At 48.2% G+C, this 25,443-nt stretch overlaps 12 protein-coding genes across 12 annotated transcripts; 8 read left to right on the top strand and 4 right to left on the bottom strand.

The window, feature by feature from the left end:
- Window positions 1-104: 104 nt before the first annotated feature.
- Window positions 105-2,968, top strand: ASPGLDRAFT_38863 (chloride channel protein; the record flags this gene model as incomplete). Its single annotated transcript, XM_022544994.1, has 6 exons — window positions 105-241; window positions 302-822; window positions 885-988; window positions 1,044-1,196; window positions 1,250-1,456; window positions 1,508-2,968. The coding sequence occupies 6 exons, from the start codon at window positions 105-107 to the stop codon at window positions 2,966-2,968; spliced, it is 2,583 nt and encodes an 860-aa protein (XP_022397191.1).
- ASPGLDRAFT_60904 (pyrroline-5-carboxylate reductase family protein) lies at window positions 2,953-4,315 on the bottom strand. The gene is made up of 2 exons (XM_022548455.1): window positions 4,183-4,315; window positions 2,953-4,130 (listed from the first exon to the last, which is right to left on the bottom strand). Exons 1-2 carry the CDS (start codon window positions 4,223-4,225, stop codon window positions 3,235-3,237), a joined length of 939 nt encoding a protein of 312 aa, XP_022397190.1. The 5' UTR covers window positions 4,226-4,315; the 3' UTR covers window positions 2,953-3,234.
- Window positions 4,316-4,481: 166 nt separating this feature from the next.
- Window positions 4,482-5,240, top strand: ASPGLDRAFT_134378 (CTD kinase subunit gamma; the record flags this gene model as incomplete). Its single annotated transcript, XM_022541288.1, has 2 exons — window positions 4,482-4,637; window positions 4,689-5,240. 2 exons carry the CDS (start codon window positions 4,482-4,484, stop codon window positions 5,238-5,240), a joined length of 708 nt encoding a protein of 235 aa, XP_022397189.1.
- Window positions 5,241-5,553: 313 nt separating this feature from the next.
- Window positions 5,554-7,174, top strand: ASPGLDRAFT_51322 (uncharacterized protein). The gene is made up of 2 exons (XM_022547505.1): window positions 5,554-6,141; window positions 6,193-7,174. Exons 1-2 carry the CDS (start codon window positions 5,645-5,647, stop codon window positions 6,689-6,691), a joined length of 996 nt encoding a protein of 331 aa, XP_022397188.1. The 5' UTR covers window positions 5,554-5,644; the 3' UTR covers window positions 6,692-7,174.
- A 60-nt stretch (window positions 7,175-7,234) lies between these two features.
- Window positions 7,235-9,268, top strand: ASPGLDRAFT_156828 (YagE family protein). Its single transcript, XM_022542382.1, has 2 exons — window positions 7,235-8,840; window positions 8,897-9,268. The coding sequence occupies exons 1-2, from the start codon at window positions 7,343-7,345 to the stop codon at window positions 8,971-8,973; spliced, it is 1,575 nt and encodes a 524-aa protein (XP_022397187.1). The 5' UTR covers window positions 7,235-7,342; the 3' UTR covers window positions 8,974-9,268.
- A 228-nt stretch (window positions 9,269-9,496) lies between these two features.
- Window positions 9,497-10,689, bottom strand: ASPGLDRAFT_51319 (uncharacterized protein). The gene is made up of 2 exons (XM_022547504.1): window positions 9,934-10,689; window positions 9,497-9,865 (listed from the first exon to the last, which is right to left on the bottom strand). Exons 1-2 carry the CDS (start codon window positions 10,348-10,350, stop codon window positions 9,506-9,508), a joined length of 777 nt encoding a protein of 258 aa, XP_022397186.1. The 5' UTR covers window positions 10,351-10,689; the 3' UTR covers window positions 9,497-9,505.
- Window positions 10,690-12,820: 2,131 nt separating this feature from the next.
- On the bottom strand, window positions 12,821-14,491 carry ASPGLDRAFT_84992 (uncharacterized protein). Its single transcript, XM_022550306.1, has 3 exons — window positions 14,288-14,491; window positions 14,006-14,239; window positions 12,821-13,958 (listed from the first exon to the last, which is right to left on the bottom strand). The coding sequence occupies exons 1-3, from the start codon at window positions 14,473-14,475 to the stop codon at window positions 12,992-12,994; spliced, it is 1,389 nt and encodes a 462-aa protein (XP_022397185.1). The 5' UTR covers window positions 14,476-14,491; the 3' UTR covers window positions 12,821-12,991.
- A 343-nt stretch (window positions 14,492-14,834) lies between these two features.
- Window positions 14,835-15,762, top strand: ASPGLDRAFT_38856 (uncharacterized protein; the record flags this gene model as incomplete). Its single annotated transcript, XM_022544993.1, has 2 exons — window positions 14,835-14,892; window positions 14,942-15,762. The coding sequence occupies 2 exons, from the start codon at window positions 14,835-14,837 to the stop codon at window positions 15,760-15,762; spliced, it is 879 nt and encodes a 292-aa protein (XP_022397184.1).
- Window positions 15,763-15,794: 32 nt separating this feature from the next.
- ASPGLDRAFT_844212 (SDR family NAD(P)-dependent oxidoreductase) lies at window positions 15,795-16,374 on the bottom strand. The gene is made up of 2 exons (XM_022550276.1): window positions 16,190-16,374; window positions 15,795-16,135 (listed from the first exon to the last, which is right to left on the bottom strand). The coding sequence occupies exons 1-2, from the start codon at window positions 16,310-16,312 to the stop codon at window positions 15,827-15,829; spliced, it is 432 nt and encodes a 143-aa protein (XP_022397183.1). The 5' UTR covers window positions 16,313-16,374; the 3' UTR covers window positions 15,795-15,826.
- A 205-nt stretch (window positions 16,375-16,579) lies between these two features.
- On the top strand, window positions 16,580-18,434 carry ASPGLDRAFT_51313 (uncharacterized protein). Its single transcript, XM_022547503.1, has 3 exons — window positions 16,580-17,038; window positions 17,095-17,346; window positions 17,402-18,434. The coding sequence occupies exons 1-3, from the start codon at window positions 16,706-16,708 to the stop codon at window positions 18,296-18,298; spliced, it is 1,482 nt and encodes a 493-aa protein (XP_022397182.1). The 5' UTR covers window positions 16,580-16,705; the 3' UTR covers window positions 18,299-18,434.
- Window positions 18,435-18,868: 434 nt separating this feature from the next.
- ASPGLDRAFT_134644 (uncharacterized protein) lies at window positions 18,869-19,867 on the top strand (the record flags this gene model as incomplete). The annotated part of the gene is made up of 2 exons (XM_022541312.1): window positions 18,869-19,669; window positions 19,724-19,867. The coding sequence occupies 2 exons, from the start codon at window positions 18,869-18,871 to the stop codon at window positions 19,865-19,867; spliced, it is 945 nt and encodes a 314-aa protein (XP_022397181.1).
- A 3,042-nt stretch (window positions 19,868-22,909) lies between these two features.
- On the top strand, window positions 22,910-24,354 carry ASPGLDRAFT_69288 (uncharacterized protein; the record flags this gene model as incomplete). The annotated part of the gene is made up of 6 exons (XM_022549352.1): window positions 22,910-22,954; window positions 23,003-23,110; window positions 23,153-23,320; window positions 23,432-23,504; window positions 23,556-23,777; window positions 23,990-24,354. 6 exons carry the CDS (start codon window positions 22,910-22,912, stop codon window positions 24,352-24,354), a joined length of 981 nt encoding a protein of 326 aa, XP_022397180.1.
- Between the last annotated feature and the right edge of the window lie 1,089 nt (window positions 24,355-25,443).

Raw genomic sequence — 25,443 nt, 5'->3', positions numbered from 1 at the left:
ATCATACAGTAGAGTGTATTGGCATCGCTTTGTTTCAGCATCGCGAAACTACTCTGGGCTATTGAGATATGTCGCTACTGACAGCTACACCCTCATGACAAGCCATGTTGTCTTCGCAGTCAGGGCCGGATATTCACAGCCGTCGCCAATCCACAGAGACGTTCGGCTCGGACTATGACAACCTGTCGGGGCTGCCGCAAGATGGAGGAAATGGGCCATTGAGCGAGCGGGCGCATGAACCGTATGCTGAAGTCGTCTTCTCATATAGCGCATGTCACTGACAAAGCCTGGTTATCTCTAGAATCTCATTTAAGCGTAAACAGAAAAAGCAGCGTTCGAAATTCAGCTTGTCGAATCTATTCTCCAACGACGCATCCGAATCGACCCCTGGAGGCAGCGCATTTGGCCGCAATGGACAACCACCAGAGGAAGCATCAAACGCGCATACTATTACCGGTGGGAATTTGAACACACACAAAGAAGGGGCTCCGATGGACTGGTATGTGGAAGGTCCAGGACGACGTGTTGGCTACGATGACCTTACCGCGATCGACTGGATCTTCGAGTATACGAAAGAACGCCAAAGGAAAAGGCTGCTATACTCTGGTGGACAAGGGATTGTGGGGTATGCGCGCAGGTTGCTTGATGCTGGAAATGTCTGGCTCGTGTTGATAGCCACGGGTGTCGCAGTGGGAATCATTGCAGCATTCATTGATGTCGCAGGCGACTGGTTAGCCGACATCAAAACAGGATATTGCAAGAATGGACCAGGAGGCGGGAAGTTTTATCTCAACCGCGCATTCTGTTGCTGGGGTCACGATGGTGAGTGGTTCTGGTCTAATGCCAATCCCTTGTGCTATGTTACTGACGAATGGCTTTGGCAGACATATCCAAATGTCTAGATTGGACACCTTGGAGCAAAGCTTTAAATGTCAACTCTAAAGGCGGCGGTTTCACAGTTGAATACATTTTCTATATCTTCTATTCGGTAACGAAGTCCGTTCGCATATACGCTTGAGTATCATGCTCACTAACAGCAACAGATCATCTTTGCAATTTGCGCCACCGTTCTGGTGCGATGTTATGCCATCTATGCAAGACACAGTGGAATTCCGGAAATTAAGACAGTGCTCGGTGGTTTTGTGATGAAACAGTTCATGGGCCCTTGGACGCTGGCAATCAAGTCTCTAGGACTGGTAAGCATTACTGCCAATTCTACTTGGGCAGTTGAATATTAATGACTCTGAAGTGTCTTTCTGTCGCATCCGGTCTCTGGCTGGGAAAAGAAGGCCCGCTTGTCCATGTTGCATGCTGCTGTGCCAACATTATCATGCGACCATTCGAAAACCTGAGCAACAATGAAGCGAGAAAACGCGAAGTCCTTTCGGCCGCAGCGGCCGCAGGCATATCCGTTGCTTTTGGTGCTCCTATTGGTGGTGTGCTCTTCAGTCTGGAGGTATGTCTATCAAAATGAATAATATGAAATTCCCAGATTGACCATAGCCAGCAATTGTCTTATTATTTCCCAGACAAGACCATGTGGCAGAGTTTTGTCTGTGCAATGGTAGCCGCAGTAACTTTACAAGCACTCAACCCGTTCCGAACTGGAAATATCGTCCTTTACCAGGTCACTTACACGCGAGGATGGCATCGTTTCGAGATCATCCCGTTCGTTATTTTGGGCATCGTCGGTGGTCTATATGGAGCCTTTCTTATCCGGCTTAACTTGAAAATCGCGAAATGGCGAAGATCTCGGAGCACTGCTCGTCCCGTTTTAGAAGTCATCATAGTCACTCTTCTGACTGCTCTTATCAACTTCCCCAATCTCTTCATGCGGGCTCAAAACTCTGAGCTCGTTCAATCATTATTTGCAGAATGCGGCACGGACACGGAAGATCCGTTTGGTCTCTGCGCACCTGGCGCGGTGTCAATGGCCACGATAGCCTTCTTGCTAATGGCAGCGGTTCTCGGGTTTTTCCTTGCGACGATGACTTTCGGATTGGATGTGCCCGCGGGTATCATTCTACCTTCTTTTGCGATTGGTTCCCTTTACGGACGTGCTTTGGGGACAGCTTTCAAGATGTGGCAAGAGTCATATCCAGATTTCTTCCTGTTCGGCAACTGTGAACCAGATGTCCCATGCGTGACACCAGGGATTTATGCAATTATTGGTGCAGCCGCTGCCTTGGGTGGTGCCACGAGAATGACCATATCCATAGTTGTCATCATGTTCGAACTGACGGGTGCCTTGACCTATGTGATCCCAATCATGATTGCGGTCATGCTCTCCAAGTGGTGCGGCGATATCTTCGGGAAGCGTGGGATCTATGAGTCGTGGATTCATCTGAATGAATACCCCTTCCTCGACCATCGTGATGACACGACTCCTCCAGATGTACCCGCCCATAAGGTCATGACTATCGTTGATGATATCACAGTCATTGTGGCCATCGGTCACACAATTGATACCCTCCGTAACGTTCTCGCGACAACACAATACCGCGGGTTCCCTGTCGTTACAGATACATCGAATCCTGTTCTGCTGGGTTATATCTCAAGGAACGAGCTCTCATTCGCTCTGAAACACTCAAAAAAGACTAACCGCAGCTTATCCGGTGAAACACAAGTCTTCTTCGCACACCAACCCTTCGCAGACCCAGCAGAGACTCTTGACCTGCGACCATGGATGGACCAAACACCAATCACGCTCAATAGTCATACGACCTTCTTGATTGTCCTGCAGATGTTCCAGAGACTCGGCCTGCGCTATGTTCTGTTCTCCAACAAGGGTATACTACAGGGCTTGCTTACGAAGAAAGATGTCTGGGCTGTCCTTAACGGAGCGGAATCCCACCAGGACAAGGGTTACGCAGAAATCCAGCCGACCACCGCTGAAGAGGTTGGTTTACTTGGGAGTGATGATGGGAATAGCCTTGCTAGTTCTTTGGAGAGGCGGCCGTCATTATAGGGCTGATCTCCGAAATGGTTTCTTGCTCATGTTTGCTTTTTGCTGATGTATATTAATAGATGCTAGACATGATATCAAGGCATTTTGATCCTTGGTTTCGAATGTGATTGCTTTGGATAATGATGATAGAACTGGTTTAAGTCTTGTCTGTCTCCATTAACAAATATATATCAGTCGTAACTTGTCGTTGCTGTTTTCTATGCCATGACTATTTACCGTCTATATTTATTTTACACGATGAACACTTTTAAAGCATTCAACCACATCTAGTGCCGCGTCCCATTGACATTCTTGACACCCTGCCCAAGCTGGCTAGCAATAACAGTAGCCTCCCGTACCGAACGAGCAATGCTCCCTCTAACAGCATTCTCCTCAAGCACCATCAACCCTCCCACAGTGCACCCACCAGGTGTGCAAATCTGCTCCCTAAGCAAAGACGGGTGCTCACCATCAAGCACCATAGCAGACGTCCCCCGCATGACCTGAGCAGCCATAAGCTGTGCTTCCGCACGAGGCAGACCCATCGCCACGCCGCCATCAGCAAGACCCTCAAGAACCAACGCCATAAACCCAGGCCCAGAGCCTGCCAGCGAAGTACAGGCGTCCATGTTATCAGGAGGAAGACGGGACACCTGGCCAACGCGCGTGAAAATCCAAGTCAACAGCTTATCCCACTTATCCGGGAGCGAAGGAGACGAGGTCTCAATAACTGTCATTGATTCGCGGACCATAGCGGCTGTATTGGGCATAGCGCGGACGACGCGACATCTGTCTTCGGTCGAGATGGAGTCGTCCGGGTACAAGACACCCTCGATCTGCTCAACGGGACAACCAGCCAAGATACTGATAAGCAGCTTTCCTTTCAGGGCTTTGCGCATGCCGGGAACGTCCAGGACTTCTTTTAACATCCAGGGTTTGCAGCCAAGGATGATAGCGTCTGCCTCCGTTACTCCACTGATGTTGTCGTTTTGGAAGATCTGAACTGGAATCGAGGGGTATTTGCTAACGGCATCCTGGATACGCTGGGCGGATTTGCGGACACAGGCGATGAACTTTGTAGGGATCAATTGCGGGACGTCTCCGGAGGCAGCATATGATGCGTCGTCTCTGGCTTCAGTTATGGATGCGAGAACACCGGAGAGGATTGCGATTCCCAGGTTTCCTTGTGATGCCAGTCAGTTGCTTATCTCGATGGGCATTGCTGGTATTCATACCGCAGCCCAGGAACGCGAGGGTCATGTCGTTCGATGCAGCCATATTCAATTCCGAAGGTAGTATTTATGTTCAATGAAAGGCTGTCACTCGAAGTCCTTCTTATAGGAATAATAAAAATTTATCAAAGCGTGACTCAATCCTGGAGGAAACCTGCTGCATCGTCTCCAACAACCCCACATATTCTGCCCGTCCAAAACGTCACCGCCTTCCTCGGCCGTTTTATCAGCGCCCCCAGGAACAACAGACAACTACATACTTCCATCTTATATTTCTGTGAAAAAAACACACCGGCAAGATGATGGCAGATCCGTTTGAGGTGCGCATGCGCTTTACAGCGCAGCTGCAGCATCTAAGTGCTTCTATCACATCGTCACAGAAAGCCGCGCATTATGCCCTCAAATACCGCGACTTGGACGAGGACCTTCACTCGTGCATTTTGGAACAACTTGAAAGGGTTCGTATATATCTTTCTGAGATATTGAACACAGGTACTAACGCGATCTAGAATAATATGAATAACAGAGCCAATATCATGTACTTCGTCGAACACTTCTGCGAAATGGCCACCAAAGAAGACCACCTCCCCTACGTTCGAATGATGCAGCGCGATATCCTACGGGTAGTCGATTCTGTCGTCCCACCAGACGGCTCAGGCGCAGCAAACGTGAAGCACGTCCGTCGAGTCCTCAGCGGTCTCCAAACCAAGCAGATCCTCTCCGCCGAGTCGGTAGCTGAGATCGACGCCGCTCTAAAAGAACGCGATACCCTTGATCTTGAACATGAGGAAGGGGGTGAAGGTAGTGGGAAGCCGAAGACAGGGACACCGCGGGGTTCTAGGCCCAATGGGATGCGCGTCGATAAGAGGCAGATTGAGCAGAGGATTGAGGAGGACCGTGAGCGGAATAAGCGTCTGAGGGAGAGTATGTGGACTGTGAGCGGAGACGATGGAGAAGAGCACGGGAGGTTCTGGGATGAACTGAGTGATGTTGGGGAGGATGATTTTGTGAATGCGAACGAGGAGCATATGGAGCGAAAGCAAATGGCGATTGCCAGATAAAACGCAACCTCGACCTTCCAATGCGACTTCTACAGGGCGTTGCGTGAGATATATTGGTATACATGGAGTTCTTGGGCGTCTAAAATATGAGGGTTTTGATTGGTTTCTATAATCGGATGGCGTTATATATCGGGTTGTGCATATATGAGATACCACACAATCTTCTTGTCATTCCTATCTCTCACCCTCTTTATTCAGTCTTGAAGGCCAATCCGCTATACATAGTCTCATATTACTGATGCGATAATCTCACCGCCTTCGGGTCAACATCGCACCGGACGGCCTTTTTTTTTTTTTTTTTTCTACATCCAGAAGAGCATCTCTACCCAATAAATTCACACGCAATAATATTTATCCAGTTAACCAGTCTGGTCAGAATACATAGTGGACCTCTTTGATCCTCTATGTTTTCTCACCTTGTCACCGCTGCAAAGGGTCTTTTGACGCGACACAATCCCGACGACCTGACCAAACCTACCGCAACCACTGATAACGAACCAAAGATGGTCACAACAAGACGGGGGAACAAGGCTGCTGCGGAAGCTCAACCCAATGGCACAACGGTTGCGAATGGGAAGGTGAACACTGGGAAAAAGGATGGTCAGAGTAATAAGCGCCGGAGAAGCGAAACTGAAGGTTCGGAAGATGCGCAAGATGAGTCGGAGGTAGAGGGGTCGGAATCGAAGCAAGAACAGACAGCTCCTGAGAAGAAGGGTCACATCAAATTCGGTAGCGAAGAGCCTGAACTGCCGGAGGAGATACCAACAGAAGAAGCCTCAGCCGACAACCAAGAAGACGATGATGAGAGCAGCGACGACGATGCCCCGGAGGCTATCGATAACTCTGCGCAATTGTCAAAGATTAAGCTGGAGGCCCAGAAACAAGAAAAAATTAGACAGAGGTCAGTTGCTTTTTCCCCTCATTTCCTTTTATCCTATTCTAACTGTTACAGGGAAGAGCAATTGAAGAAGCAAAGGCGGAAACAACTGGATGAGCAACGCAAAGCCCAGGCGAAGTTGGCTGCGAAAAAGAAAGAGACAGAGGATGCACAATCGGAAAGCTCTGGAACTCTCCAAGGCTCAACAACTCAAGACACACGACGAACCGCTCTTCCCGCTTTGCTTCCTGATGAAATCCTCAATGCCGCGCCTGCCACAAGACCCCCGACACCTCCAATCGATGACTTCGAACCGGCACAGAAAAAACCCAACAAATTGAAGTTCCTCGATAAGAAGGAGAAGCGTCCCAAGGATGTAAAAATGGGTGACACTTCGATTCGGGTACTCGACGAGGGTCCTTCTCGGAAGAAGGTGAAAACCGCACTGGCACCAAAGGCTTCGAAGTCTGGTCGCAACGTGAAAGATACTTGGCTTAACAAGAGCCACAGTACCGCAAGTGTTAACGGTTTAAGAAGGGCCGCAGGTGGTTCGTCTGGCTTTGTGCGCAGATAGAGTTTATCTGGATTCTGTTCCGTCTATGTGATGGCTGTGATGATCGGACGAACTCACCAGTTCGTCTTCACATTGGGTGATTGCAATTCGACCATGCTCTTAATACCCGGGCAGTCATCCACATACGTATTGAGCATGTCGCAATGGATCAACGGCTTAGGTTCATTGCGAACAACCATTTAGGCTTTCGGGTCTCATGACTGCCGGGCCTAGATTCATGGGCTACAGACTTAATGTTCAGCTCCCTATTTGAGGATTCAATTCCCTTTATCGTACTTGTCGTGCTGCATAAAAATGTGGGAGGTTTGATGTACAGAGCATGTCTTTGATTGGTGTTAAGGCGCTGGAAAATCGGGTTTCATTCTTATCTCTTAGGACCAGCAAATACATTTAAATCCATTGTATACCCTAGTAGAGAACAATTGACTGTTATCATCGTTGTATTTCTTTTGGTTGTATAGACATTGTTGTGTAATCTGGATTGGCCCGGACGCTGGGCGGAAGCACGTGCAAAGCTTCAAAGCTCCAAACCGTCCGCTGTCGTCCAACACTCATCAATCCCTTCTCCCCACGCCTCTTTCGCGTCGCAAACCCTTCTCTATCCATCAATGGACTCTATATATTAAACCAATTCACTCTCTCCAATCCAAGATGTCATCCAAAGCCGAAACAACGCCTCTGCTTCCCCAATATCAACAGTCGGAATCCTCCAATACGTCACCGCGTGCAAATCGTCCACCGCGAACAGTGACCTTCAATCCCCTAGCCACAATCAGCACATACGGCGATGCCGCTCCCTCAAATCCAGCGCTCCAACCGCTCCATTCCGCCTCACCCCCCGTCCATGGCGGCCGGCCCAGAACAACCGGTCTATCAGCTCTGAACAGCAAGCTCCGCCGGCGTAACAGCCAAGGAGCTACTCCATTCAATGCACCCTCGAGTCCCTCCTCAGCGTCCAAAATCGGTCCGCAGCGAACGACGAAAAAGGCGCAGAAATTGAAGCTTCTTCCGGACCCGGAGACGGCTGCTGAAGAGGAGGTTGTGGAGGGTGATTTTCCGCGAGATGTCTATTCGCAGATTACGCGGATTAAGGAACCTACGGCTAGGAGTCATGCAGCAAGACTAGGAAAGGCAGATAGGGATCGCTTGCCGCGGGTTACGGCTTATTGTACGGCGAATTCGTATCGGTTGGATGGGGTGATTAGGTTTCTCAAGTCGCGGTCGAATACCCGTGGTGCAAATCCGAAGCTGTACGATGAATGTGTTTACTCGCCGTATGATTACGAACATGAAAATAAGCAGAAGGGGACCCGGATATTTGGGGATAATGGATTTGGTATGGAAGGGAATCGGCCGTCTGGAGAACGCAGGTATTCGGATAGTGCTGTCGAAGTTCCCGATAGTAATAATATTCGAAGAGGAGATTTGATCAATCTTCAAGGCCCGGATTCGCATCGTGATGGTGATCATGGCGCTGAGGTTGTTGAATCTACAGGACGGACGGATGAGATACAAGATTTCGATACGACCATTCACACTCCTGAAGTATACCTGTTCGACTACGGCACGGTTGTCCTATGGGGAATGTCCCCGGCACACGAATCACGATTCCTTTCTGACATCTCCAAATTCGCGACCTCGATCCTGAGTCCGGAAGATACCCAAGTCGAGAATTTCAATTTCTACTACGCCCGCGAATACCAAGCCCGGATATACAACGACTTCATCTCCCTCCGCGACCCACGGAATCATATGATCAAACTCGCCATCTCGCACGCCTTGTCCCAATCCGTGAAAACATCCCTATTCGAAGACATCGTCTCGGAAACCATCTCCAGCACCGCACCCTATCCCGCCCAAATCGCCCAAACCGGCAGCGTCAATCTCACCCGACGACAAATCAATATGCAAATCGGAGAACTATTCATATTACGAATCAATATCCATCTACAAGGTTCTGTCCTGGACAGCCCCGAGCTAATGTGGGCAGAGCCGCAGTTAGAACCTGTATATCAGGCTGTCCGGAGCTATCTCGAAATGGACCAGCGTGTGAGTTTATTAACTGAGCGATTGGACGTTATTGCGGATCTTCTTGCGGTGTTGAAAGATCAATTGACGCATCGTCATGGCGAGTATTTGGAATGGATCGGTAGGTTTCTTCCCTTTCCGTGATACAGTAAGACAATGCTAACATCGGGGTTGCAGTCATCGTTCTCATTGCCGCGGAGATTCTCGTCGCAGCCATCAACATCGTGGTCGATTTGTACGCTGGAGTTGATTAAGGGTTGTATTGTAGTTGACTGTGTTTTTCATTATCTTTTATCTGCGTTTATTCATTGCGTTCACTTTGACATTGCTATATGCTTGCATGGTACTTTACTGTCTGTTTTCATTGCGTGATTCGACGTTACGTTTCTCATTGAGCAAGGTGTCATTGAGCTAGGATGACTGGAGTTATGGTGTGGAAAGTCTAGGATGTACTGTACAATACATGAGCCACCACATTGAGCAACATTTATAGGTCCTTGCTTTGTAGGTATTAGTTCTTATCATTGAATAGACACACAGATCAGTTGTAATCAAGTTCTTTTCTGCTATCGTATATATGAACAGAAAAGACGTATTGATGATGGGTAGTTCCATTTCAGAGACAAATGGCGTCTCGATAATATATTATATAAAAGATTAGGACCCCATATCTAGGAAAGAAGACAAAAACCAAGAACGTAATGAAGTAATCGTAGCAAAACACAAATAGAAGAGAAAAAAAAAAAAAAAAAAAAAATCGAGAAATAACACCACGCACGGCGCAAATCAACCCTGCCCTTCAACCTTCGGCTCCTTGGTATCCATATCCATATCCATCGGTGTCGTCGGAGCATCCGCTGGCGCGGCTGGAACGTCCGCAATACCATTTCCATTTCCATTACCGTTCTGGGTATCTTGGGCACTTGGACGACGACTAGATGCCGGACCGCCGTTGCTTCCTGTTTGAATGCGGAACGAGGATGTCAATTCCTCCTGCTTAGGCGCGGGTGGCATCGGCGAACGCCATTTCGGAGATCTCCAGACTGTCGGATGGCCGGGACCCATCCCATCCTCGTCCCAGCCTTCGTCTTCCTTGCACGTTGCTATCCTGTTTCGTCGTTTGGTGCGGAGCGGCCGGTCTTGTGGCTATGCTGAGTTAGACATGAATCAATCAGGGTAATAGTCCACGGAGATTAAGTTGTCAAAAAACATACTGTAGGCGGCGCTTCCTCTGAACTCCCCTCCGTCTCATCGTCCAAATATGGCGCCCCATTCCCCGCAACAGCAGACGCCCCAGCCCCGGGTTTACTCTCATCCTCCAGAGTCGGCGCATTAGACATCATAGCCGCGGCCTTTGCGCGCAACTCCGGAGTGACACCACCAGCGGCCTGCGCCTCCTCGGCCATCCCCGTGACTTTCGCGAGCCGGTCGAGCAGGATGCATGATTCTAGACGCATTTTCTGGATATACTTCCAGCCTCGTCTGTTGCGGACGCGCATGAGCTCGTTTTCGGACTCGATTTCGTTGAGGCGTTTCTTGAGGGCGATGCATTTGCGTTTGTAGGCGACTTCGACGCTCGGGGGGTTTGTGGAGGGGAGGGAGGTGGAGGGTGGTTTTGTGGGTGCTTCCATGGTGAGAAGTTTGTCGGTGGTTCGTCGAAGCGAGATGGTAGGAGTGAAGTCGAGGACGATGGAGACAGTCAAGGGAAGTCGGTTACCGGGATAGATTCAATGTGCGGAGAGGTCGTATGGAAGGGAGAGGTGTCCCTTGTTCTTCCGCTCCTTCACTATCACGAAGAAAGATCGATCAATCCCTTTCTCAGCACGCTCGGATGGAGCTGTAATGTCTGACTCTCGATTCGAGCGAAGATCACGTAGAGCAAGTAAGTAGCGCATTCAATGCGGCTAGATATAGGCAAATTAATCAAAAAGGTCCTGCCGCAAGATTGCTTTCTCAGGGCCGGAAAAAAGGAGGATGGTTGAAGATCTCGAGGCGCCGTGATCGCGGCTTTTGTCGTTCTGCCGGGTGGTTATCATAAGGCGGTGAGAGGTGATATCTTCACCATACTACGGAGTAACTCAGGGTGACGCCGGAAAGGCCATAAAACGTCGTGGCGTTAAGGTACATTTTCGTGGCATTTCCGTCCTGGCGTCGCCGCTTTAAAACGGCCACTGTTAAATTTCCTGAACAGGTAGAGCACAAATACGCTCACCAGCAACGTTTACACCTAATTTATCTATAGTTTCATACTGGGAAGCGCTTCCATCATGGCTTTGAATACAAGTCAAATAGCTCTTTAAATACCCAGAAGACTGATTTCAATGTACATTCCATTTTTCCTTTCACAGTTTCTAAAGGTCTTCCTCTTCTCTTTCTTCCGCTCAATCAAAATGACTATCACGAAACCTAGAAACTGTACCAAATGCAATTTCAAGTCCAAACATCAGACCAATAGGTCGCCTGAATTCTGGAACGATCTTGTTCGAGGGCCCCTTAAAAAGATAGAAAGAGACTGTGCAGAACCCACAAGAGTTAGCTCAAACCTCATGCGAATGAATTTCGAATAGTGCGTTTTAATTTGTCTTCTCCCCGCCAGCCAGGGGGGCGATGGATATGCATCACGTTGAAATGCCGACGTGACGTTCCGGTGACGAGGACTAGTAGCAAGCCCTGATTGCAAGAGACCTGTCCACCAGGGCCGCACTTGCACTGTCTGCCTCGCCAGATCAGCCAGACGGGGTTCGACTGGCAACCCCTTGATCTGAGCTCGTGGACGAGACAGCGCGGAGAGACCGTCGACCGTTCCAAGGCTGATATTTATGCTTGGACATCCATGCGTGCAGCGCATGAAACGCTACAGCCTCGTCACCATCTGAGGTCCAATCATAATATATCGCTTGGGATATCACGCGCCAAAATCATGTCCAGTTACCTCCCAGGGCTGACTCCATGACTGTTGGTCCTTGGTTACATAAAGGGCGTCTTTCCCCTGGCTGGTGGCACTCTTTCATTTTCCTCTTTCTCCCCTTGCCCGGCCGCGTCATTTCTTTCTGCGACCTCCGCAACACTGACAGCACGATGAAGTACCATCCAAATGCAATTACTATACCCGATGATGAAGAAGCACCAGGTCTCGAGCAAGGTTGCTCACGACCTCAGAGGGCTTCTCAGCCTGATTACAGTTACCAAGGATGGGCAGACACGATGGATGATGCGACTGATGATGTGACAACATCCCCTGCACGCAAACGCAAAAGAAACACGACGGATGGGAAGTCTATCACGTCAATTCTGGTATGAGCCTCTGGCATGATCTTCTTCCTTGGCTAACAAATTAGTGAGAGTCTGCCTATAAGAAGCTCCAAAAGACACTTGAGCGCTAAGTTCAACAGCTGCAAGAGAAGCTGTGTGATTCTCACCACAAAAACCAAAAGCTCCAGGAAACTTCAACAGGAGCAGGAGAGGCATTGGAAAGTAAAAGAGGAGCTTGGCCAAGAAACTCAAAGGCATATTTTCGAGTGCACAATCTGTGTCCAGCAGCCGGATCGATGGGTTATCCTTCTATGCGGGCACCTGTTTTGCAAGAAGTGCATAGACAAGTGGATAGAAAATCCGGAGATGCCGAACACATGTCTCACCTGCAGGAAATCTATTATGGGGCACGTGGAATGCAACCCGTATGCAGGATGAATAGATACCGTAGATAATAGAGTGAGTGCTTGTCTATCTAAAGGTGCGCACACGCTGTCCTATATCAGGAATCTGCCGGACTCGGTAAACGGGCCGACTATTAATCCTTCTTGACTTTCATCAGATATCGCTTTCAGTCATGTGCTTTGTATATCGATTCTCTCCGAATTGTTCCTGCGGAATATGCTCACATGTTGGTTACCCAATTTTGATCGAATTAAAAGGAGCTTCTAGACGGTGAAAGAGATTTCTTTGTGGATGATTGAGGACTGCGCTTCTATATAGATTGCGGCTAAATTTCCTATTTCGGGAAACTGAGGTCTAGATTGAGATTGTCGGGAACCATGTCACGATTATTTCTCTTGCGTCAAGACCCTTTTTGGGAATGGAAAGAACTACTATATATGGTAAGAAATCGATTGGCATTCGGGTTTATATATCTCTGTTTTCTGTGCACTCAAACAAAATGCCCTTCTTGCAGCTATACCATTCTGACGATATAAACAAATGATCGAATGGAACTCGATAACAATGAAGTTGACATGCGTGAGACTGCTAGTAATATATATATATACATTTCTTTCAGCTCTTGAAATCCAAGTAATGCATCACTTTATTGCCGGTCTTGCTGCGCTCAAACTCTTGTAAGCCCGAAACAAAAGTAACTTGGAAGTATCCTTCTATATCTGGGACGACATTGAAGAACTTCTTCAGTTTCCAAACCAGAACATCATCAGACAGTCTCCGATCATTATATTGGCCCTGGAGAAGTCGGATTTGAAGATTATGCGTATGGATCGACGTTTCACTGCGAATAATCTGCCACTGCAAAACGGAGAATTCATCCGATTGTATCAAATCACGGATAACCTTGAAGTCGTAATATTCCCCTTGCCACTCAAAGCTGAACCGTTTATCGCGTCCTTGCATTCGAAGGACTTTGAAGTGTTGAGCTTCTTCCGGATCAATGAGATTTGTCTTTGGCAGTGGATGCAATGAACCGACGTCTCCTGTTAGGTACCGAATTAGAGGATTCCGGAGACGTTGGAGTGAAGTTGTTGCAAGAACACCAAGTTCACCGTCCCGAAGAGGTTCTATGCCATCCCCAGCAGAGCCTTCACCCACTGTTCGAGGCAAAACCTCGACGATGGTATCGCGAGTATCGAATATGAAGTCAGCCGCGTCATCATCTTCCCTATACCCCGTCACAGCAGGGTTCATCACAGCCCAAGGACCACTTTCGGCACTTCCGAACATTGAGTAGATCAATACATCACCACCGAACACCGAATTGATGAACGCCCGTTGCGATCGCACCAGCGGCTCAGATGTGTAGAAGATCTTGTTGATATGAATTGATTTGCGCTCCGAGTCAGGTAGTGTGGACACATGCAAGGCAAATTGTAGGATCTGACTCGAATCGCCGCTGATGACATTAATGCGGAAGCCAGAGACTAACCGCATTACTTCTGCATGTGGCATGAGATGGCCAGCACAGTAGACTGTTCCGCCGGCGTTCTCTAGTATTTCCGCTGTCAAGTCTAGGGATCTGAAGATTGTTAGTCGGAACTCATCTGAAGGTTCTGCGAAACACACCTGTATAAGTTCCCTGATGTATGCACAGTTAAGACACAGTCACCCGGTACGATAAGACCACCTTGTCGGATTAACTTGCCCATTGACATTCTCTGGATGCGATTCTCCCATGTATCAGTGAGATAAAACATTGGAAGCCCTCCTGAGCCACCGCCGGTGGTGCTGATATAGCAAGCGTGGCGGAAAACATTGTCCGGGTCATTGTCTGCTATTAATCTTTGGATGGTCTGATATCTATATGATTTAGTAAATTATGATTCAATGTTGAAACATGTAGCTTACAGATTGTCCTTATGAGTTAGAGGCAAGCTGGTCAAAGCTGGGCATCCCTTCTCTCGTACATTGCGGATGGCCTCTTTGATTTGAGGGTCTGTTGGTGGAAATCGGACATGGGAGTTATAGAAAGGATGGATAGCAGCCACGGCCAGGATATCTTGGAGAGTATATTTCGGTATTGAGAAGAGATCCATGATAGTGTGCGATGGGTGTACGAGTTATTGATAGAAGTCCAGAGAGAAAAATAAAAAATATATATTATTACAAATAAAAAAAATAAAAGGCTCAACAGATGTTGAGGCTGGCTGAGTATTGTAATATTGCTATGTACTCATAATATTACTAGTGAAAGGTGCGGTCCACTTTTACCGGGCAATACAGTAGATCAGCATTGCATGGAATACTGGTAAAGAACAAAAGCTACTGCTGTACAAAGTACATATAACAGTCATGAATCGCCATGCGGTTCAGCTGCTGGTACGTACTGTCTGTGCTCCGGAGTATATATCATACATATGTTATCTGATCAATTGCCATATGATTATTCTCCAAGATGCAGCGATTAGTACGGCCTCTACAAGCAGCAAGTAGGTTAAGACATACCTCAACCTGTAAGCTAATTCCTCCCACATACTTGGTTATCAGCAGCTAAAAGATCAGGTCGAATATCCTCCATTCCATACCTTACTGTCCCCGATCCAGATGTTGCCTCTCTCCCCTCTCACCATACCACCGTCAACCGCATCCTTCAACACGATGCCATCCTACGTATCCAGCTTTCCTTTGCCGACAATGACAGCAACTACATCCAATCTCTCATCCTGAACCTCCACAAGAACCATGACCATGGCCTACCAATCACCCACAGCGCCAATCGTGGATGGATGTGGGACATCCGTCCAACACCCGAAAGTCTCCAAAACTGCCAGGCTCGATCCGAAACGATGGAAGAATTCCCGTGGCATACAGACTGCAGCTACGAAGCTTACCCGCCCCGATTCTTTGCCTTGCATATCTTGCAACCGGATACTCGTGGTGGCGGTACTCTATCCGTGCTCAAAGTCGACCAATTCCTCGCCCTTCTCTCCCCCTTCGCCAAGGAGTGGTTATTCAGCCCGAATTATCGAATTTCCGTCCCTCCCGAGTTCAAAAAGAGCCCCTATGACGAATACATTGTTGGGAGTCTCCTAACGACGAGTCCCGACGGCAAGTCCACTCAGCTTCGCTTTCGTGAAGACATCGTCACTCCCTTGAACCCGCAGGCGGCAGAGGCGCTGGAGGAGCTAAAACTTGTTCTGCTCAGACCCACTTCGACCGTGCACATCCTGGATCTCACGGCACAAGATTTGCCGCGCGGATCGATCATCCTCATGGATAACAGACGGTGGTTACATGCGCGAAATCAAGTCAAGGATCCTAATCGACATTTGCGACGAGTCCGATGGGATGCTCGACCATTTGATAATTCTTTTTATTTCTAGCAACTTTGGTTTTGGTGTACAGCTATGCGTTGCTTTTTGGCGTATTGAAATGTGACTTGTCGAACTATTGATCAGAGCTTCTTCCGTGTTTGACTGAAAAAACACATCTAGTAACACTAGTAATACATGCAAATACAATTCCAGCTGTACCTGCATTTGCCAAGAGGACGTCAGCCTGGCCAAAGGTAGAAGCGCTCTGCTCGAAAACTTCTCGGACAGCGTCTGGCTGACTGATGTTGAGAGCGAATGCCCTGACCACGCATTCTGGATAAGCAGTCCGGATCTCTGAACCGGTCTGTTCTAATTGGGCTTTTGTTCGTGATATCAGGACCAGGCCGCGGACCCCAGTGGCGGCAAAGGTATGGGCCATAGCCTGGACTCCTTGGTTAGCACATATCACGTACAATTACGAGTTGAGTATACATACCTTGCCTATTCCCCTACCCGCCCCGGCGACAATAACTACTTTGCCTTTGCTGGCATCTTTCAGTGACCCTTCTGGATCAGTGGCCGAATATACGGCTGTATGTTTCTGGGGTAAGAAGAACATGATTGCTGTCTAGACCTATGATTTACAAATGGAGATAGTAAAACAAACCCGGACACTCAGCTGGGATTATGTTAGGCTTATCTTTTCCAAATTCATCTCAGCTGAATCTAGCTTTCTTTTTGCGGGATGTATCTTGCCGTATAATTTACTAGCGTAGATACATAGATGGATCCACAGTTCAGCTTACCATACAAGTACGGAGCACAAAAACAGGTGGGATGAACATCTTTACCGTGTTTTATCATGCAAAATATGCGATCCAGTAGTAGCTTCTCCAGTATGTGATTGCTCCGTAGCTGACAATGGGTCCCAGGTTTATAAGGTACGACTGGAGCCTGCTGTCTTCACTGCGAACACTACTTTAATAACAATCCCATACATAACGAGCCCAAAATGCGCGTCCAACAAATATGTCTCGGAGTTAGCACTCACAAGCAACTGAGCTCTCCTGCTGAGGTTAACCCTTCTGACCGGAAAAAAGACCGGGAGAGATGCACAGCAAGCCTACTCCGGTCATGTCCGGCATCAGTATGGCCCGAGGGGTCTGCCACGGCGCATTCACATCCGATGCTGGTCACAGTCGAAGACCACATTGATCATATCAGTGCTATTCATGAAGCTCTCAGGGCAGCAATTGTGAACATTGTTAATCGGTGGTGGTCGGATACCAAGGCCAATTTCCCTGCGCGTATGCCAATTGAGCCTTATGAAGAGAGTCTTTTGCGGGTAAGAGATCATCTTCTGAATGAAAACACCTTAATAAATCTGATCAAAGTTTGCAGTGGATGGAAGCCTTGCCAGCCGGGACAACCCGCCCATTCGATGAATGTCTGGGATCCTGGCGACCTGACTTTCTGATTGAGGATGTTGTAGATGCGTCCAAGCCCGGCGGGACTCGCGAGCAGTTCCGCATTTGTGAGATCAATGCTCGATTCTGCTGGAATGGTTTTTTTCATGGAGCGTATGGCCAGCGTGCCTTGGATGATTTGGGTGCACGGGAAAAGGGTTTCCGGGGAGCAGCAGATTGTGAGGAGGTGAGTTATAGACGCAAATGGTTCGCAGTGATGATATGAGACTGATGACGTTTAGACAATCAATGAGCTACTGACTCTTGTCGACACATCCAAGCCCCTGCATCTTCTCAAAGGGGAAGAGCATGGAATTGACATCTGGCTATTGGCTTGGGCGGCTGAACAGCGGACTGGGATCCGCCCTCGATTCATCACTCCTGAAGATCTACGCTTAGTCCCATGTGACAAGGCACCTCTGGGTCAGAAGCTGTGCTGTGTCATCCCTTCAGATGCAATAACATCGCCGGAATCGACCGTCTTTGAATTAGAGGGCGAACGACTTGAGGATGTTCATCAAGTCAACCTAGAACTTCATCAACGGGAGCTGCGGGCAATGCCCATTAAGGTCCTCCGCCACTTGTCCCTGCGCTGCTTCAATGATCTGCGTGTCATTTTACTCGTGCATGACAAGCGTATGCTAGGAATTATTCTTCAGGAACTCGATGCTCTCGTCCATCGCCACGGGGTTCTGACTCCAAAACAGGCTGAGATTCTTCGAGAGGGTATCTCAACGACCTTCATCCCAGGATCTTCTGAAATCTCCCAGCTCAAGAAGGACTGTCACCACAACCCGAATCTCAAAGACAACTTCATCCTGAAACCGATTCGGAGTGGGAAAGGCGCGGGCATCCTCTTTGGTGACGAACTCTCGCCGGAAGATTGGCAGACCAAGCTAGAAAGTTGTCAGCAGGCAACGATATTCCCTGGTCAGATCAGCTATATCGTCCAGCGGAAGATTCCTCAAGCAATATATGATGTTTACTCGAGGGATAGTGAGGAGAGCAGGAAGATGCACCTGGTTGGGACGTATCATGTCGTCAATGGGCGGTATCTCGGTCTGGGGACATGGCGAAGTAGTCCAGCACGTATCTGTGCCATCTCTCGTGGTGGTTCATGGATTTGTTCTATATATTGAGATATAGTTCTGCATAGTACTATTCTACTATTTCAATGCCCTATTTGGGACATGGTTTTCTGGGGTCTAAAGTGGGATCGTCAATTCCACGTTTGTATCTTAGCCTTTAAATTGTAAGAAATCAATTGGTAGCGAGAATATATTTATATTCCCGACGGCTATCCAGCTGCTCGCCATGAACCTAACGCTTTATATATAAATAGGTAATGATGCCTTGCTGCGCGGATAATGGGCTGCTGGTTGTTTTCATGTTGGTGTCGGGAGATTCGAAGATGCTGAGTTAGTTGGTTGCAAGTGCAAGTTGATGGAGAGAGAGAAGAGGAATGAGCAGTAGAAGTAGACAGTAAACATACTTCAAAGTTAGCACCAGTGATCGCCCGAAAAGGAAAGGTGTCACCCCGCCTTCGCCTCATTTCTCTTCGAGTTTCAATTTTGCGGCCTCGTATTTTCCTTCTCATCCACCACGGATTCCTGAACCAATTATCTCTTGATGTCGAAATGGGTTCTGAGTCTCCAGATCATGATAATCAGCCAAATGGTGATATGTATCTACCTCATTTTTGAATTTATATGGTGCTAACCTCACCAGGTCATCCGTCCGACACTGGCAATGCCATTGCTGCCGGCGGTGAACCACAAGGCACACATCTTTCCCGGGACGGCGATGTTACCCTGGGCGACGGTGGCGGAGAAGACGACGACGACGACGGGGACAAGGCCAGCTCTGCTACCCTGTCGCTGATATCCCAAGCTACACCGTCAACTTCTTCTAAGAAGAAACGCAAAGAGAAACCCAAGAAGAAAACTCCATCCGTGAAGCAGTCATTCCCACCACAAGTTCCTTTGAAGAATCTCTTCCCTAGTGGTCAGTATCCAAGCGGCGAGATTCAGAGCTTTGGATCCGTGGTCGAGAATACGGCGCGCACGACAGCTGAGGACCGCTATTTGGCCCGCCCGCACATTCACGATGACAGCTTTCTCAACAACTATCGCAAAGTAGCAGAGGTCCATCGCCAGGTCCGGGGCTTGGTGCAGGACAGTGTTCGGCCCGGCCAGGCTCTCACAGACATCGCAGTAGGCATTGAGGATAGCGTTAGAGCGCTGCTCGATAATGCCGGCCTCGAAGCTGGACAGGGCCTTGAGTCTGGAATGGGATTTCCCATCGGGTTGGTGCTGAATAATTGCGTTGCGCATTACACGCCAAATCCTGGTCAGAAGGAAAACTTCCTACAGGAGAGCGACGTCATGAAGGTCGATTTTGGTGTCCATATCAACGGTTGGATAGTTGACAGTGCGTTCACCATGCCATTTGATCCAGTATATGACAATCTGTTCGCTGCAGTGAAGGACGCTACAAACACTGGTATCAAGGTGACCATACTTTCGTGGCAAGTCTGCATTTTTAGTATCGCTAATGCTCGTTAGAATGCCGGTGTTGATGTCCGGATCAGCGACGTAAGTGCTGCCATCCAAGAAGCGATGGAAAGCTACGAGGTTCAAATTGACAGCAGGATCGGCCTGGGCAAGCCGGTTGTCCCTGACGAGTGCAGGATCAACGTCCCAACTTGATCACTACAAACCATTGGCGGTGTGAAATCCTTGACCGGCTCGGCCCTCGCGAGTTCCATTAGGGTCTGGTATGGCGTCCTGATAAGCAAGCTCAATTTCTGCTCTACATGCTCCATAGCTTTCTCAGCTACACTTTGGGTTCCCGGCGAAAGCACGATGGCCTACGTTGAGCAGGAACGGAGTAAATGCGTGATGGCAACAGGACTTAGTCGAATGGACACGAGTACAACCTGAACCCACAATTAGCATATTTTTTCAGCTCCAACTGAACATGGGGACATCCCGGAATCTCGAGGTATAACAGTGCGGTGAGATGGATAAAGAGCACCACGTCGCTTTCCAAAAAACAAAGCAGCCGGTCTTCTCGCATCCGCGTCTCTATTACCGGGTCGAGTTGTGTTAAGTGACTTGGCGAGTCGTTGTGCACAAGCAACCGTGGCATCCTTGAGATCTCCGAAATTTATGCGGATAAGATTTTCCCGATGACTCACTTCTTGCAAGACGAAAAGATGATCAGGGTTATATTGACAGTTGAAGTGGATTAAATCCGGGATGGTAGTGGCATCAACGGAGTCGGTTGGAAAATCCCGTGATACCGGAATGCCGGTCGACGGAATGGCCTATTGGTGTAATGGACAGATCTAACGCTGGCGATAGGAGACATTATGGCTATTCTTTGAGATACAGATTGGTTTGTGACAAGCATAAGCTGAGCCCTGGTCTTCTTTATAAAGGCAATGCTTGTCTCTTGATGGTGGTCGGCCATTCCATAACTAACCACTAGTTGGTGTCATTAGTAAACCGGCACGAATCCTTCTGAACAGGACCCGCGTACCGATGGCTTATACCAGCTTGGACTACTTCTCAACAGGTTTGCATAAACAGTGGCAAATTATACGCGGGTCCAGGTATAGCATGTGTTGCGTGTGATCTCGAGATGCTCTCTATGGCCCAGGATTAGTCTTATCAAACTCGAAATCGATCCAGACATCATTCCGGCCCATTGTTCCGTAACATAATGACCGACAGCGCCCCACATGTGGATGGACACAAACCAACAAAATTGACCGAGACGGTCTTATCAATATTATTATTATTATTGAATCAAGTTTATTGTCCATACCGAGCCCTAGAGCTATGACAGACCATGATTCATGGACCCGAGGTTAGCTGCTATACTACAGTCTCTTGTCCCCATTAGTTCCTGAGGCACTCGCCCCCTTCTATAATCTCTCTGATCCTTTTCCTCGCCCCAAATCGCCTGTATGCGCAGGGCTTTCGAGCACAGTGCTCTCCTTGTGTTTCGGAGCAGGATGGGTGCGGCCTAGGCTGATTCTCAGCTTGGGCTACCCTCCCTGCTACCCTTCTCCTGTTCTAATTGCCTCCTCCAATGCTTCCAGTCCCCATTCATCATCTCTTCGGGCCCTCTCCGCTGTTCGCTGTAGGTGTTCTCGGGGTAGAGCTATGCTGGTGCTGGCTAGGAATTGTAGTAGTGCCCTGGTAACTCTGGGCTCTCCTAAAAGTCGTCCTTGTGGATATTCTTCTGCAGCAGTGGGTCTTGTAACTCTGTCTATCTCCAGGTCCTTGTAGAGCCTATCCTGTTGGTGTCTCCATTGCCGGCATTCAAAGAGAAGATGATGTATTGTCTCTCTTGATAAGCCACAACCTTTACAGGTTGCATCTTCCTGGGCCTGGATCCGGTGTAGGTGTTCTCCAATGGCTGCATGTCCTGACTTCAGTTGAAAATAGCAGCTTGCTAGGTGCTTGGGAGCTGTTGCAGCTGTTGGGTTGAGCCGCCAGTTCTTCTGTGGCCTGTATATTCATTGACCTTGTTGGGATCGTTGGCTGAGCTCCTTAGCAAGCCATCTCTGCTTCTGCGTTGTGATGGCTTCTGTTTGGGCTCTACAGGTAAAGGCTAGAGAGATCTCTCTTGGGCCTCTTCCTGGAGGCTTACCAGCTGCCAGTTTTGCTGCCTGGTCAGCTCTTTCGTTTCCTTCTACCCCTGCGTGTCCTGGAACCCATTGGATGGTGAGTTGACGATCTTGGGTGTGTAATCTCTTGGATATAGCATGTGCTTGAATTGCTAATGCTTGGCCTGGTCCTGGCTGGGTATGTTGCAGCCTCGCAATGGCGGCTTGGGAGTCCAGCAAGATAATGACTGGTCTCTGTGACGGCTCAACGACCAGGCAAACAGTGCCAACATGCCAAAAGATGCGATACAAGCAATATGGACAAACAAGGGCTCAAGCCGCATCGCACAAAGGTTTATAGAGACTGTACTCGCCAGATAGATTTCCTCTCCTTTTTTCCTCCCCAGATTCGATATTACCGTGATGCCAAGCGACAATGGGACGCTAAACCTAAATAGGCACGCTATACCACTTCTAGTAATTCAGCGTCACCCAAGAGTACGGAGTAAATGTGGGTGACGATGAAAAGGACACGATTGTGCGTGGCTTTTGGTGCAAAAATTGTGGTCTTTTCGCAGAGTAGATTGGAAAAAGTTGGCTATACCTGATTTGGCTCTAGCGTCCGAGGGCTCATGGTCTACACCTAAACTAAGAACTCAGACAGCGCGTACATCATGAGTTTTAGAAAGACAATAAATAGCCATCCAATCTCCAAGCTGAGCATCCTGAGTAAGTCTCCATCAAAACCATAATCCTTCTCAGACTTATCCTGTTTCGCAATGCCTCGGGGTGTAGCAAAACAAGCAGATACTGTTGACTGGAATGCTTTTTTACATGAAAGTGACCCTGAGGTTAACTCTGGTTATACAGAAGCAACAAGAACACAGATTGGGCTTGTGAAGACCAGTTTCCAGAAGTATGTTGCCTTAGCATGTTGAGACCTTCTGCTCACTTATAGAGAGTTAGATTTACGTCGCATCTTCAGCCAGGAGACTATAAATATTGGCTTCGGAACATCATGCTAAGAGTCATAGAGGGTTTCCTCCGGTGGTATCTCGATACCCACAATGTTGAGTATCAATCAGTATTCTTGGTCTTTGCTCGATTTTGGAGGATATTCTGGTGTGAGGAAATGGACAGGCTTTTCAACTATGACCTGAGACGTCGAATGACCAAGGTAAGGTAAACCAATGCTAGTAGAAGGGACCGGGGCTAACTAAATTAGCTGGTTTGCACAACTCTTACCATCGACTATGAACTCGACCTGGGTGCAAAAACACAGCCACCAATCAACATTGATGATCTGCTTTCCTCTACCTATCATCTCATCGCTGTCACTAGGATCTGATTTCCCACTGCTCGTTGCCGCCAACAGCTGAGTACTTTGAGGAAGATGATGACCTCAACCACGGCGCGTCCTGGGACATTGGTAGTGTCCTCTGGGTACATGAGAAAAGGGAAGGATGCTCTCAAATGGAAAGATATTGAACTCTTCATGGTCAAACACCCGGAAGAGCCGAGCTGTCAGACTCTTCTCATGAGAGTTAGGCATAGGCTAAATAAGGGCAAAAGAAACTGAGGTGTTGCGTAAGTCATGCGTTGTTCCTTTCTTGAAACCAGCTAATTGTTAAGGCCTGTTTATGTATACACTGAGCGAGATGATAATCTCGCCTTCTGCGCTATCCAAGACATCATAGAATATGCCATTGTCGATGGTGCATTCGCTAGTGAACATATCAAAAAGCCTCAAGACATTTGGAAGTACACTAAGGTTCCAGATCATCGGCTCAGCACTCCACTACACATCGCAGATAATGTTAAAGAGATACCCATTTTCCGAAAGGCTGTGAAAGACTCCAAAGGCAACTGGGTAACTTCACCAACCGAAGCTTGGACATACGAGGATTTACGAGAATATGAGCTTGCTGCTGCTAAGTCAGCAGGGGATGAAAATCCAGGGTCCTTGTACAAGTATCAGAAAGGAGCAGCTGCTAATATCAGTAAGAAAGGCCATCCCAGGTCATCAGCGTATTCTAATCCTTGATTGCAGGACATCTTGATGAACATTCCTGAAAACTTATTATGGGTCACAAGAGGAGTGATACCTTCTCCCACTACATCCAAATTCAGGATGATACTCAGTCAGCTTTCATGGGGACACCGACAAGAGACGCCCTGATGAAACTAGCTACCAACAAAGGTCTAACTTGAGACCCATCTGCCCCACAAGAACTAAGCGATGCCAGAAAGCAAGAGGTTGAAAAAGACAAAGAGCTTAATAACCTGATTGCTCATCATGATAAGCTTCGCGCCCAACTGATTGCGATACACCACCAACTTCAGAAAGGGAAACGCACGAATCTCTACGGGGAGTTTATAAAGGCGGGGAACAGAGTCAGGGCGCACAAGAAGAAGCTACTGAGATCCGCAGAAGACGCGCAGCGTAAAGAGTTTTTTGGGGCTGTTGGAAACGTCATTATCAAGCAAAACTACCAAGGCAAGCCGATTCAGTTCGATCCGAATTATTATTATTATTATTATTATTATTATTCATACACGCATCTGTCAGCCCTATAGGCCGAGTGGCGGCAGGTCCTGCGGGGCAGCCGGGTAAGCCGCCGTAATGGTAGTCGCTATGTACATCGTCGCCTTTATACACATATCCTGATATCTCATTCCGCATGTTGTATATCCCGTGCTGCTGGTTTTCGTGCCGCTGTTCCCATGGCCACGGGGATCCATGGACTTGTTGGATACTATCTCCCCTTGCCGCCGCTTATTTACCATCTCCCAGCCGCCACTGTTAACCTTGGCTTCCAACACTGGAAGCAGTGGAAGCACTACAGGTTCTTCGCCATAAGTGAGATAAGAAACAACCAATGAGTTGATTGAAGGAGAAACAAGTTTGAAACCAGAGAATTTGTATATAGGATGACCAATAAAGGGATATCTTACTATAAACAGTCCGAGTAGTATCTCTTTTCTAATTAACTTAAAGCCCATGATTAGATTACTAAAATTTATAGAAATCTAACTCATTTAATAGACTGTTGACTCTTGCTTCTTTCTTCATACCCCATTTCACGATGTGACGGTTAGCAGGCGGCCGAAAAGGGCTACTTCTGCTGCCGTTTTGGGCGTCTTTCTAACCAAACCCTGTCTTGGCATCACGTGTGCGCGAGGACCAGCGGACTCACTTGCTGTTGGCAGCGTTTCGGTCTCGGATTCGATAGAACTGGAAGAATCTAAAGCCAATCCGGGAGTCTGCGAACCAGTCCAATCCTCGAAGGATGTATCTGTAGCAGGAATAAAGGGGCGTTGCTCACTCTGTTCTGGGGAATGATTATCTTCAGTTTGTTCGACCGCTGGGCCTTCACCATGTGGACTCTGACTTATTGTACATATTGTCCAGTGCGTTGACAGTTGGATATGGAGGCTAAATCTGCGGGAAAAACACCCGCCGACTACTGCTCGGCTACTTGACTGGTAATGATGTGCAATCGACACCAATGTTGGGGGCCAACTTGGCACAGGATGTTGGTCGAGCGTGGCGATGCGAGTTCCTTATATAGGATTAGAGTTGCGGTTATCATTCTACTTTTAGTCGATGGAAGCAGTTTTAGAGAGATTGACACTTCGATTCTGCCTGCTTAAGCCCCTCTCATG

The sequence above is a fragment of the Aspergillus glaucus genome (genome assembly GCF_001890805.1).
Source record: "Aspergillus glaucus CBS 516.65 unplaced genomic scaffold ASPGLscaffold_23, whole genome shotgun sequence".
Classification (NCBI taxonomy): domain Eukaryota; kingdom Fungi; phylum Ascomycota; class Eurotiomycetes; order Eurotiales; family Aspergillaceae; genus Aspergillus; species Aspergillus glaucus.
The sequence above is the reverse complement of the archived record's forward strand: the minus strand, read 5'-3'. Positions and strand labels throughout refer to the sequence as shown.

Bases quoted from the DNA above. Each gene is read 5' to 3' on its own strand.
- ASPGLDRAFT_51319 (XM_022547504.1), bottom strand. From the start codon at position 10,350: ATGGAAGCACCCACAAAACCACCCTCCACCTCCCTCCCCTCCACAAAC. The intron at 9,866-9,933 runs GTATGTTTTTTG...AACTCAGCATAG, and splicing joins CAGAGGAAGCGCCGCCTACA to CCACAAGACCGGCCGCTCCG.
- ASPGLDRAFT_156828 (XM_022542382.1), top strand. From the start codon at position 7,343: ATGTCATCCAAAGCCGAAACAACGCCTCTGCTTCCCCAATATCAACAG. The intron at 8,841-8,896 runs GTAGGTTTCTTC...TCGGGGTTGCAG, and splicing joins CGAGTATTTGGAATGGATCG to TCATCGTTCTCATTGCCGCG.
- ASPGLDRAFT_84992 (XM_022550306.1), bottom strand. From the start codon at position 14,475: ATGGATCTCTTCTCAATACCGAAATATACTCTCCAAGATATCCTGGCC. The intron at 14,240-14,287 runs GTAAGCTACATG...TAAATCATATAG, and splicing joins CTAACTCATAAGGACAATCT to ATATCAGACCATCCAAAGAT. The intron at 13,959-14,005 runs GTGTGTTTCGCA...AACAATCTTCAG, and splicing joins ACATCAGGGAACTTATACAG to ATCCCTAGACTTGACAGCGG.
- ASPGLDRAFT_51313 (XM_022547503.1), top strand. From the start codon at position 16,706: ATGCGCGTCCAACAAATATGTCTCGGAGTTAGCACTCACAAGCAACTG. The intron at 17,039-17,094 runs GTAAGAGATCAT...CAAAGTTTGCAG, and splicing joins ATGAAGAGAGTCTTTTGCGG to TGGATGGAAGCCTTGCCAGC. The intron at 17,347-17,401 runs GTGAGTTATAGA...GATGACGTTTAG, and splicing joins GAGCAGCAGATTGTGAGGAG to ACAATCAATGAGCTACTGAC.
- ASPGLDRAFT_60904 (XM_022548455.1), bottom strand. From the start codon at position 4,225: ATGGCTGCATCGAACGACATGACCCTCGCGTTCCTGGGCTGCG. The intron at 4,131-4,182 runs GTATGAATACCA...TGGCATCACAAG, and splicing joins CCTCGCGTTCCTGGGCTGCG to GAAACCTGGGAATCGCAATC.
- ASPGLDRAFT_51322 (XM_022547505.1), top strand. From the start codon at position 5,645: ATGTTTTCTCACCTTGTCACCGCTGCAAAGGGTCTTTTGACGCGACAC. The intron at 6,142-6,192 runs GTCAGTTGCTTT...TAACTGTTACAG, and splicing joins CAAGAAAAAATTAGACAGAG to GGAAGAGCAATTGAAGAAGC.
- ASPGLDRAFT_844212 (XM_022550276.1), bottom strand. From the start codon at position 16,312: ATGTTCTTCTTACCCCAGAAACATACAGCCGTATATTCGGCCACTGAT. The intron at 16,136-16,189 runs GTATGTATACTC...CAAGGAGTCCAG, and splicing joins CGGGTAGGGGAATAGGCAAG to GCTATGGCCCATACCTTTGC.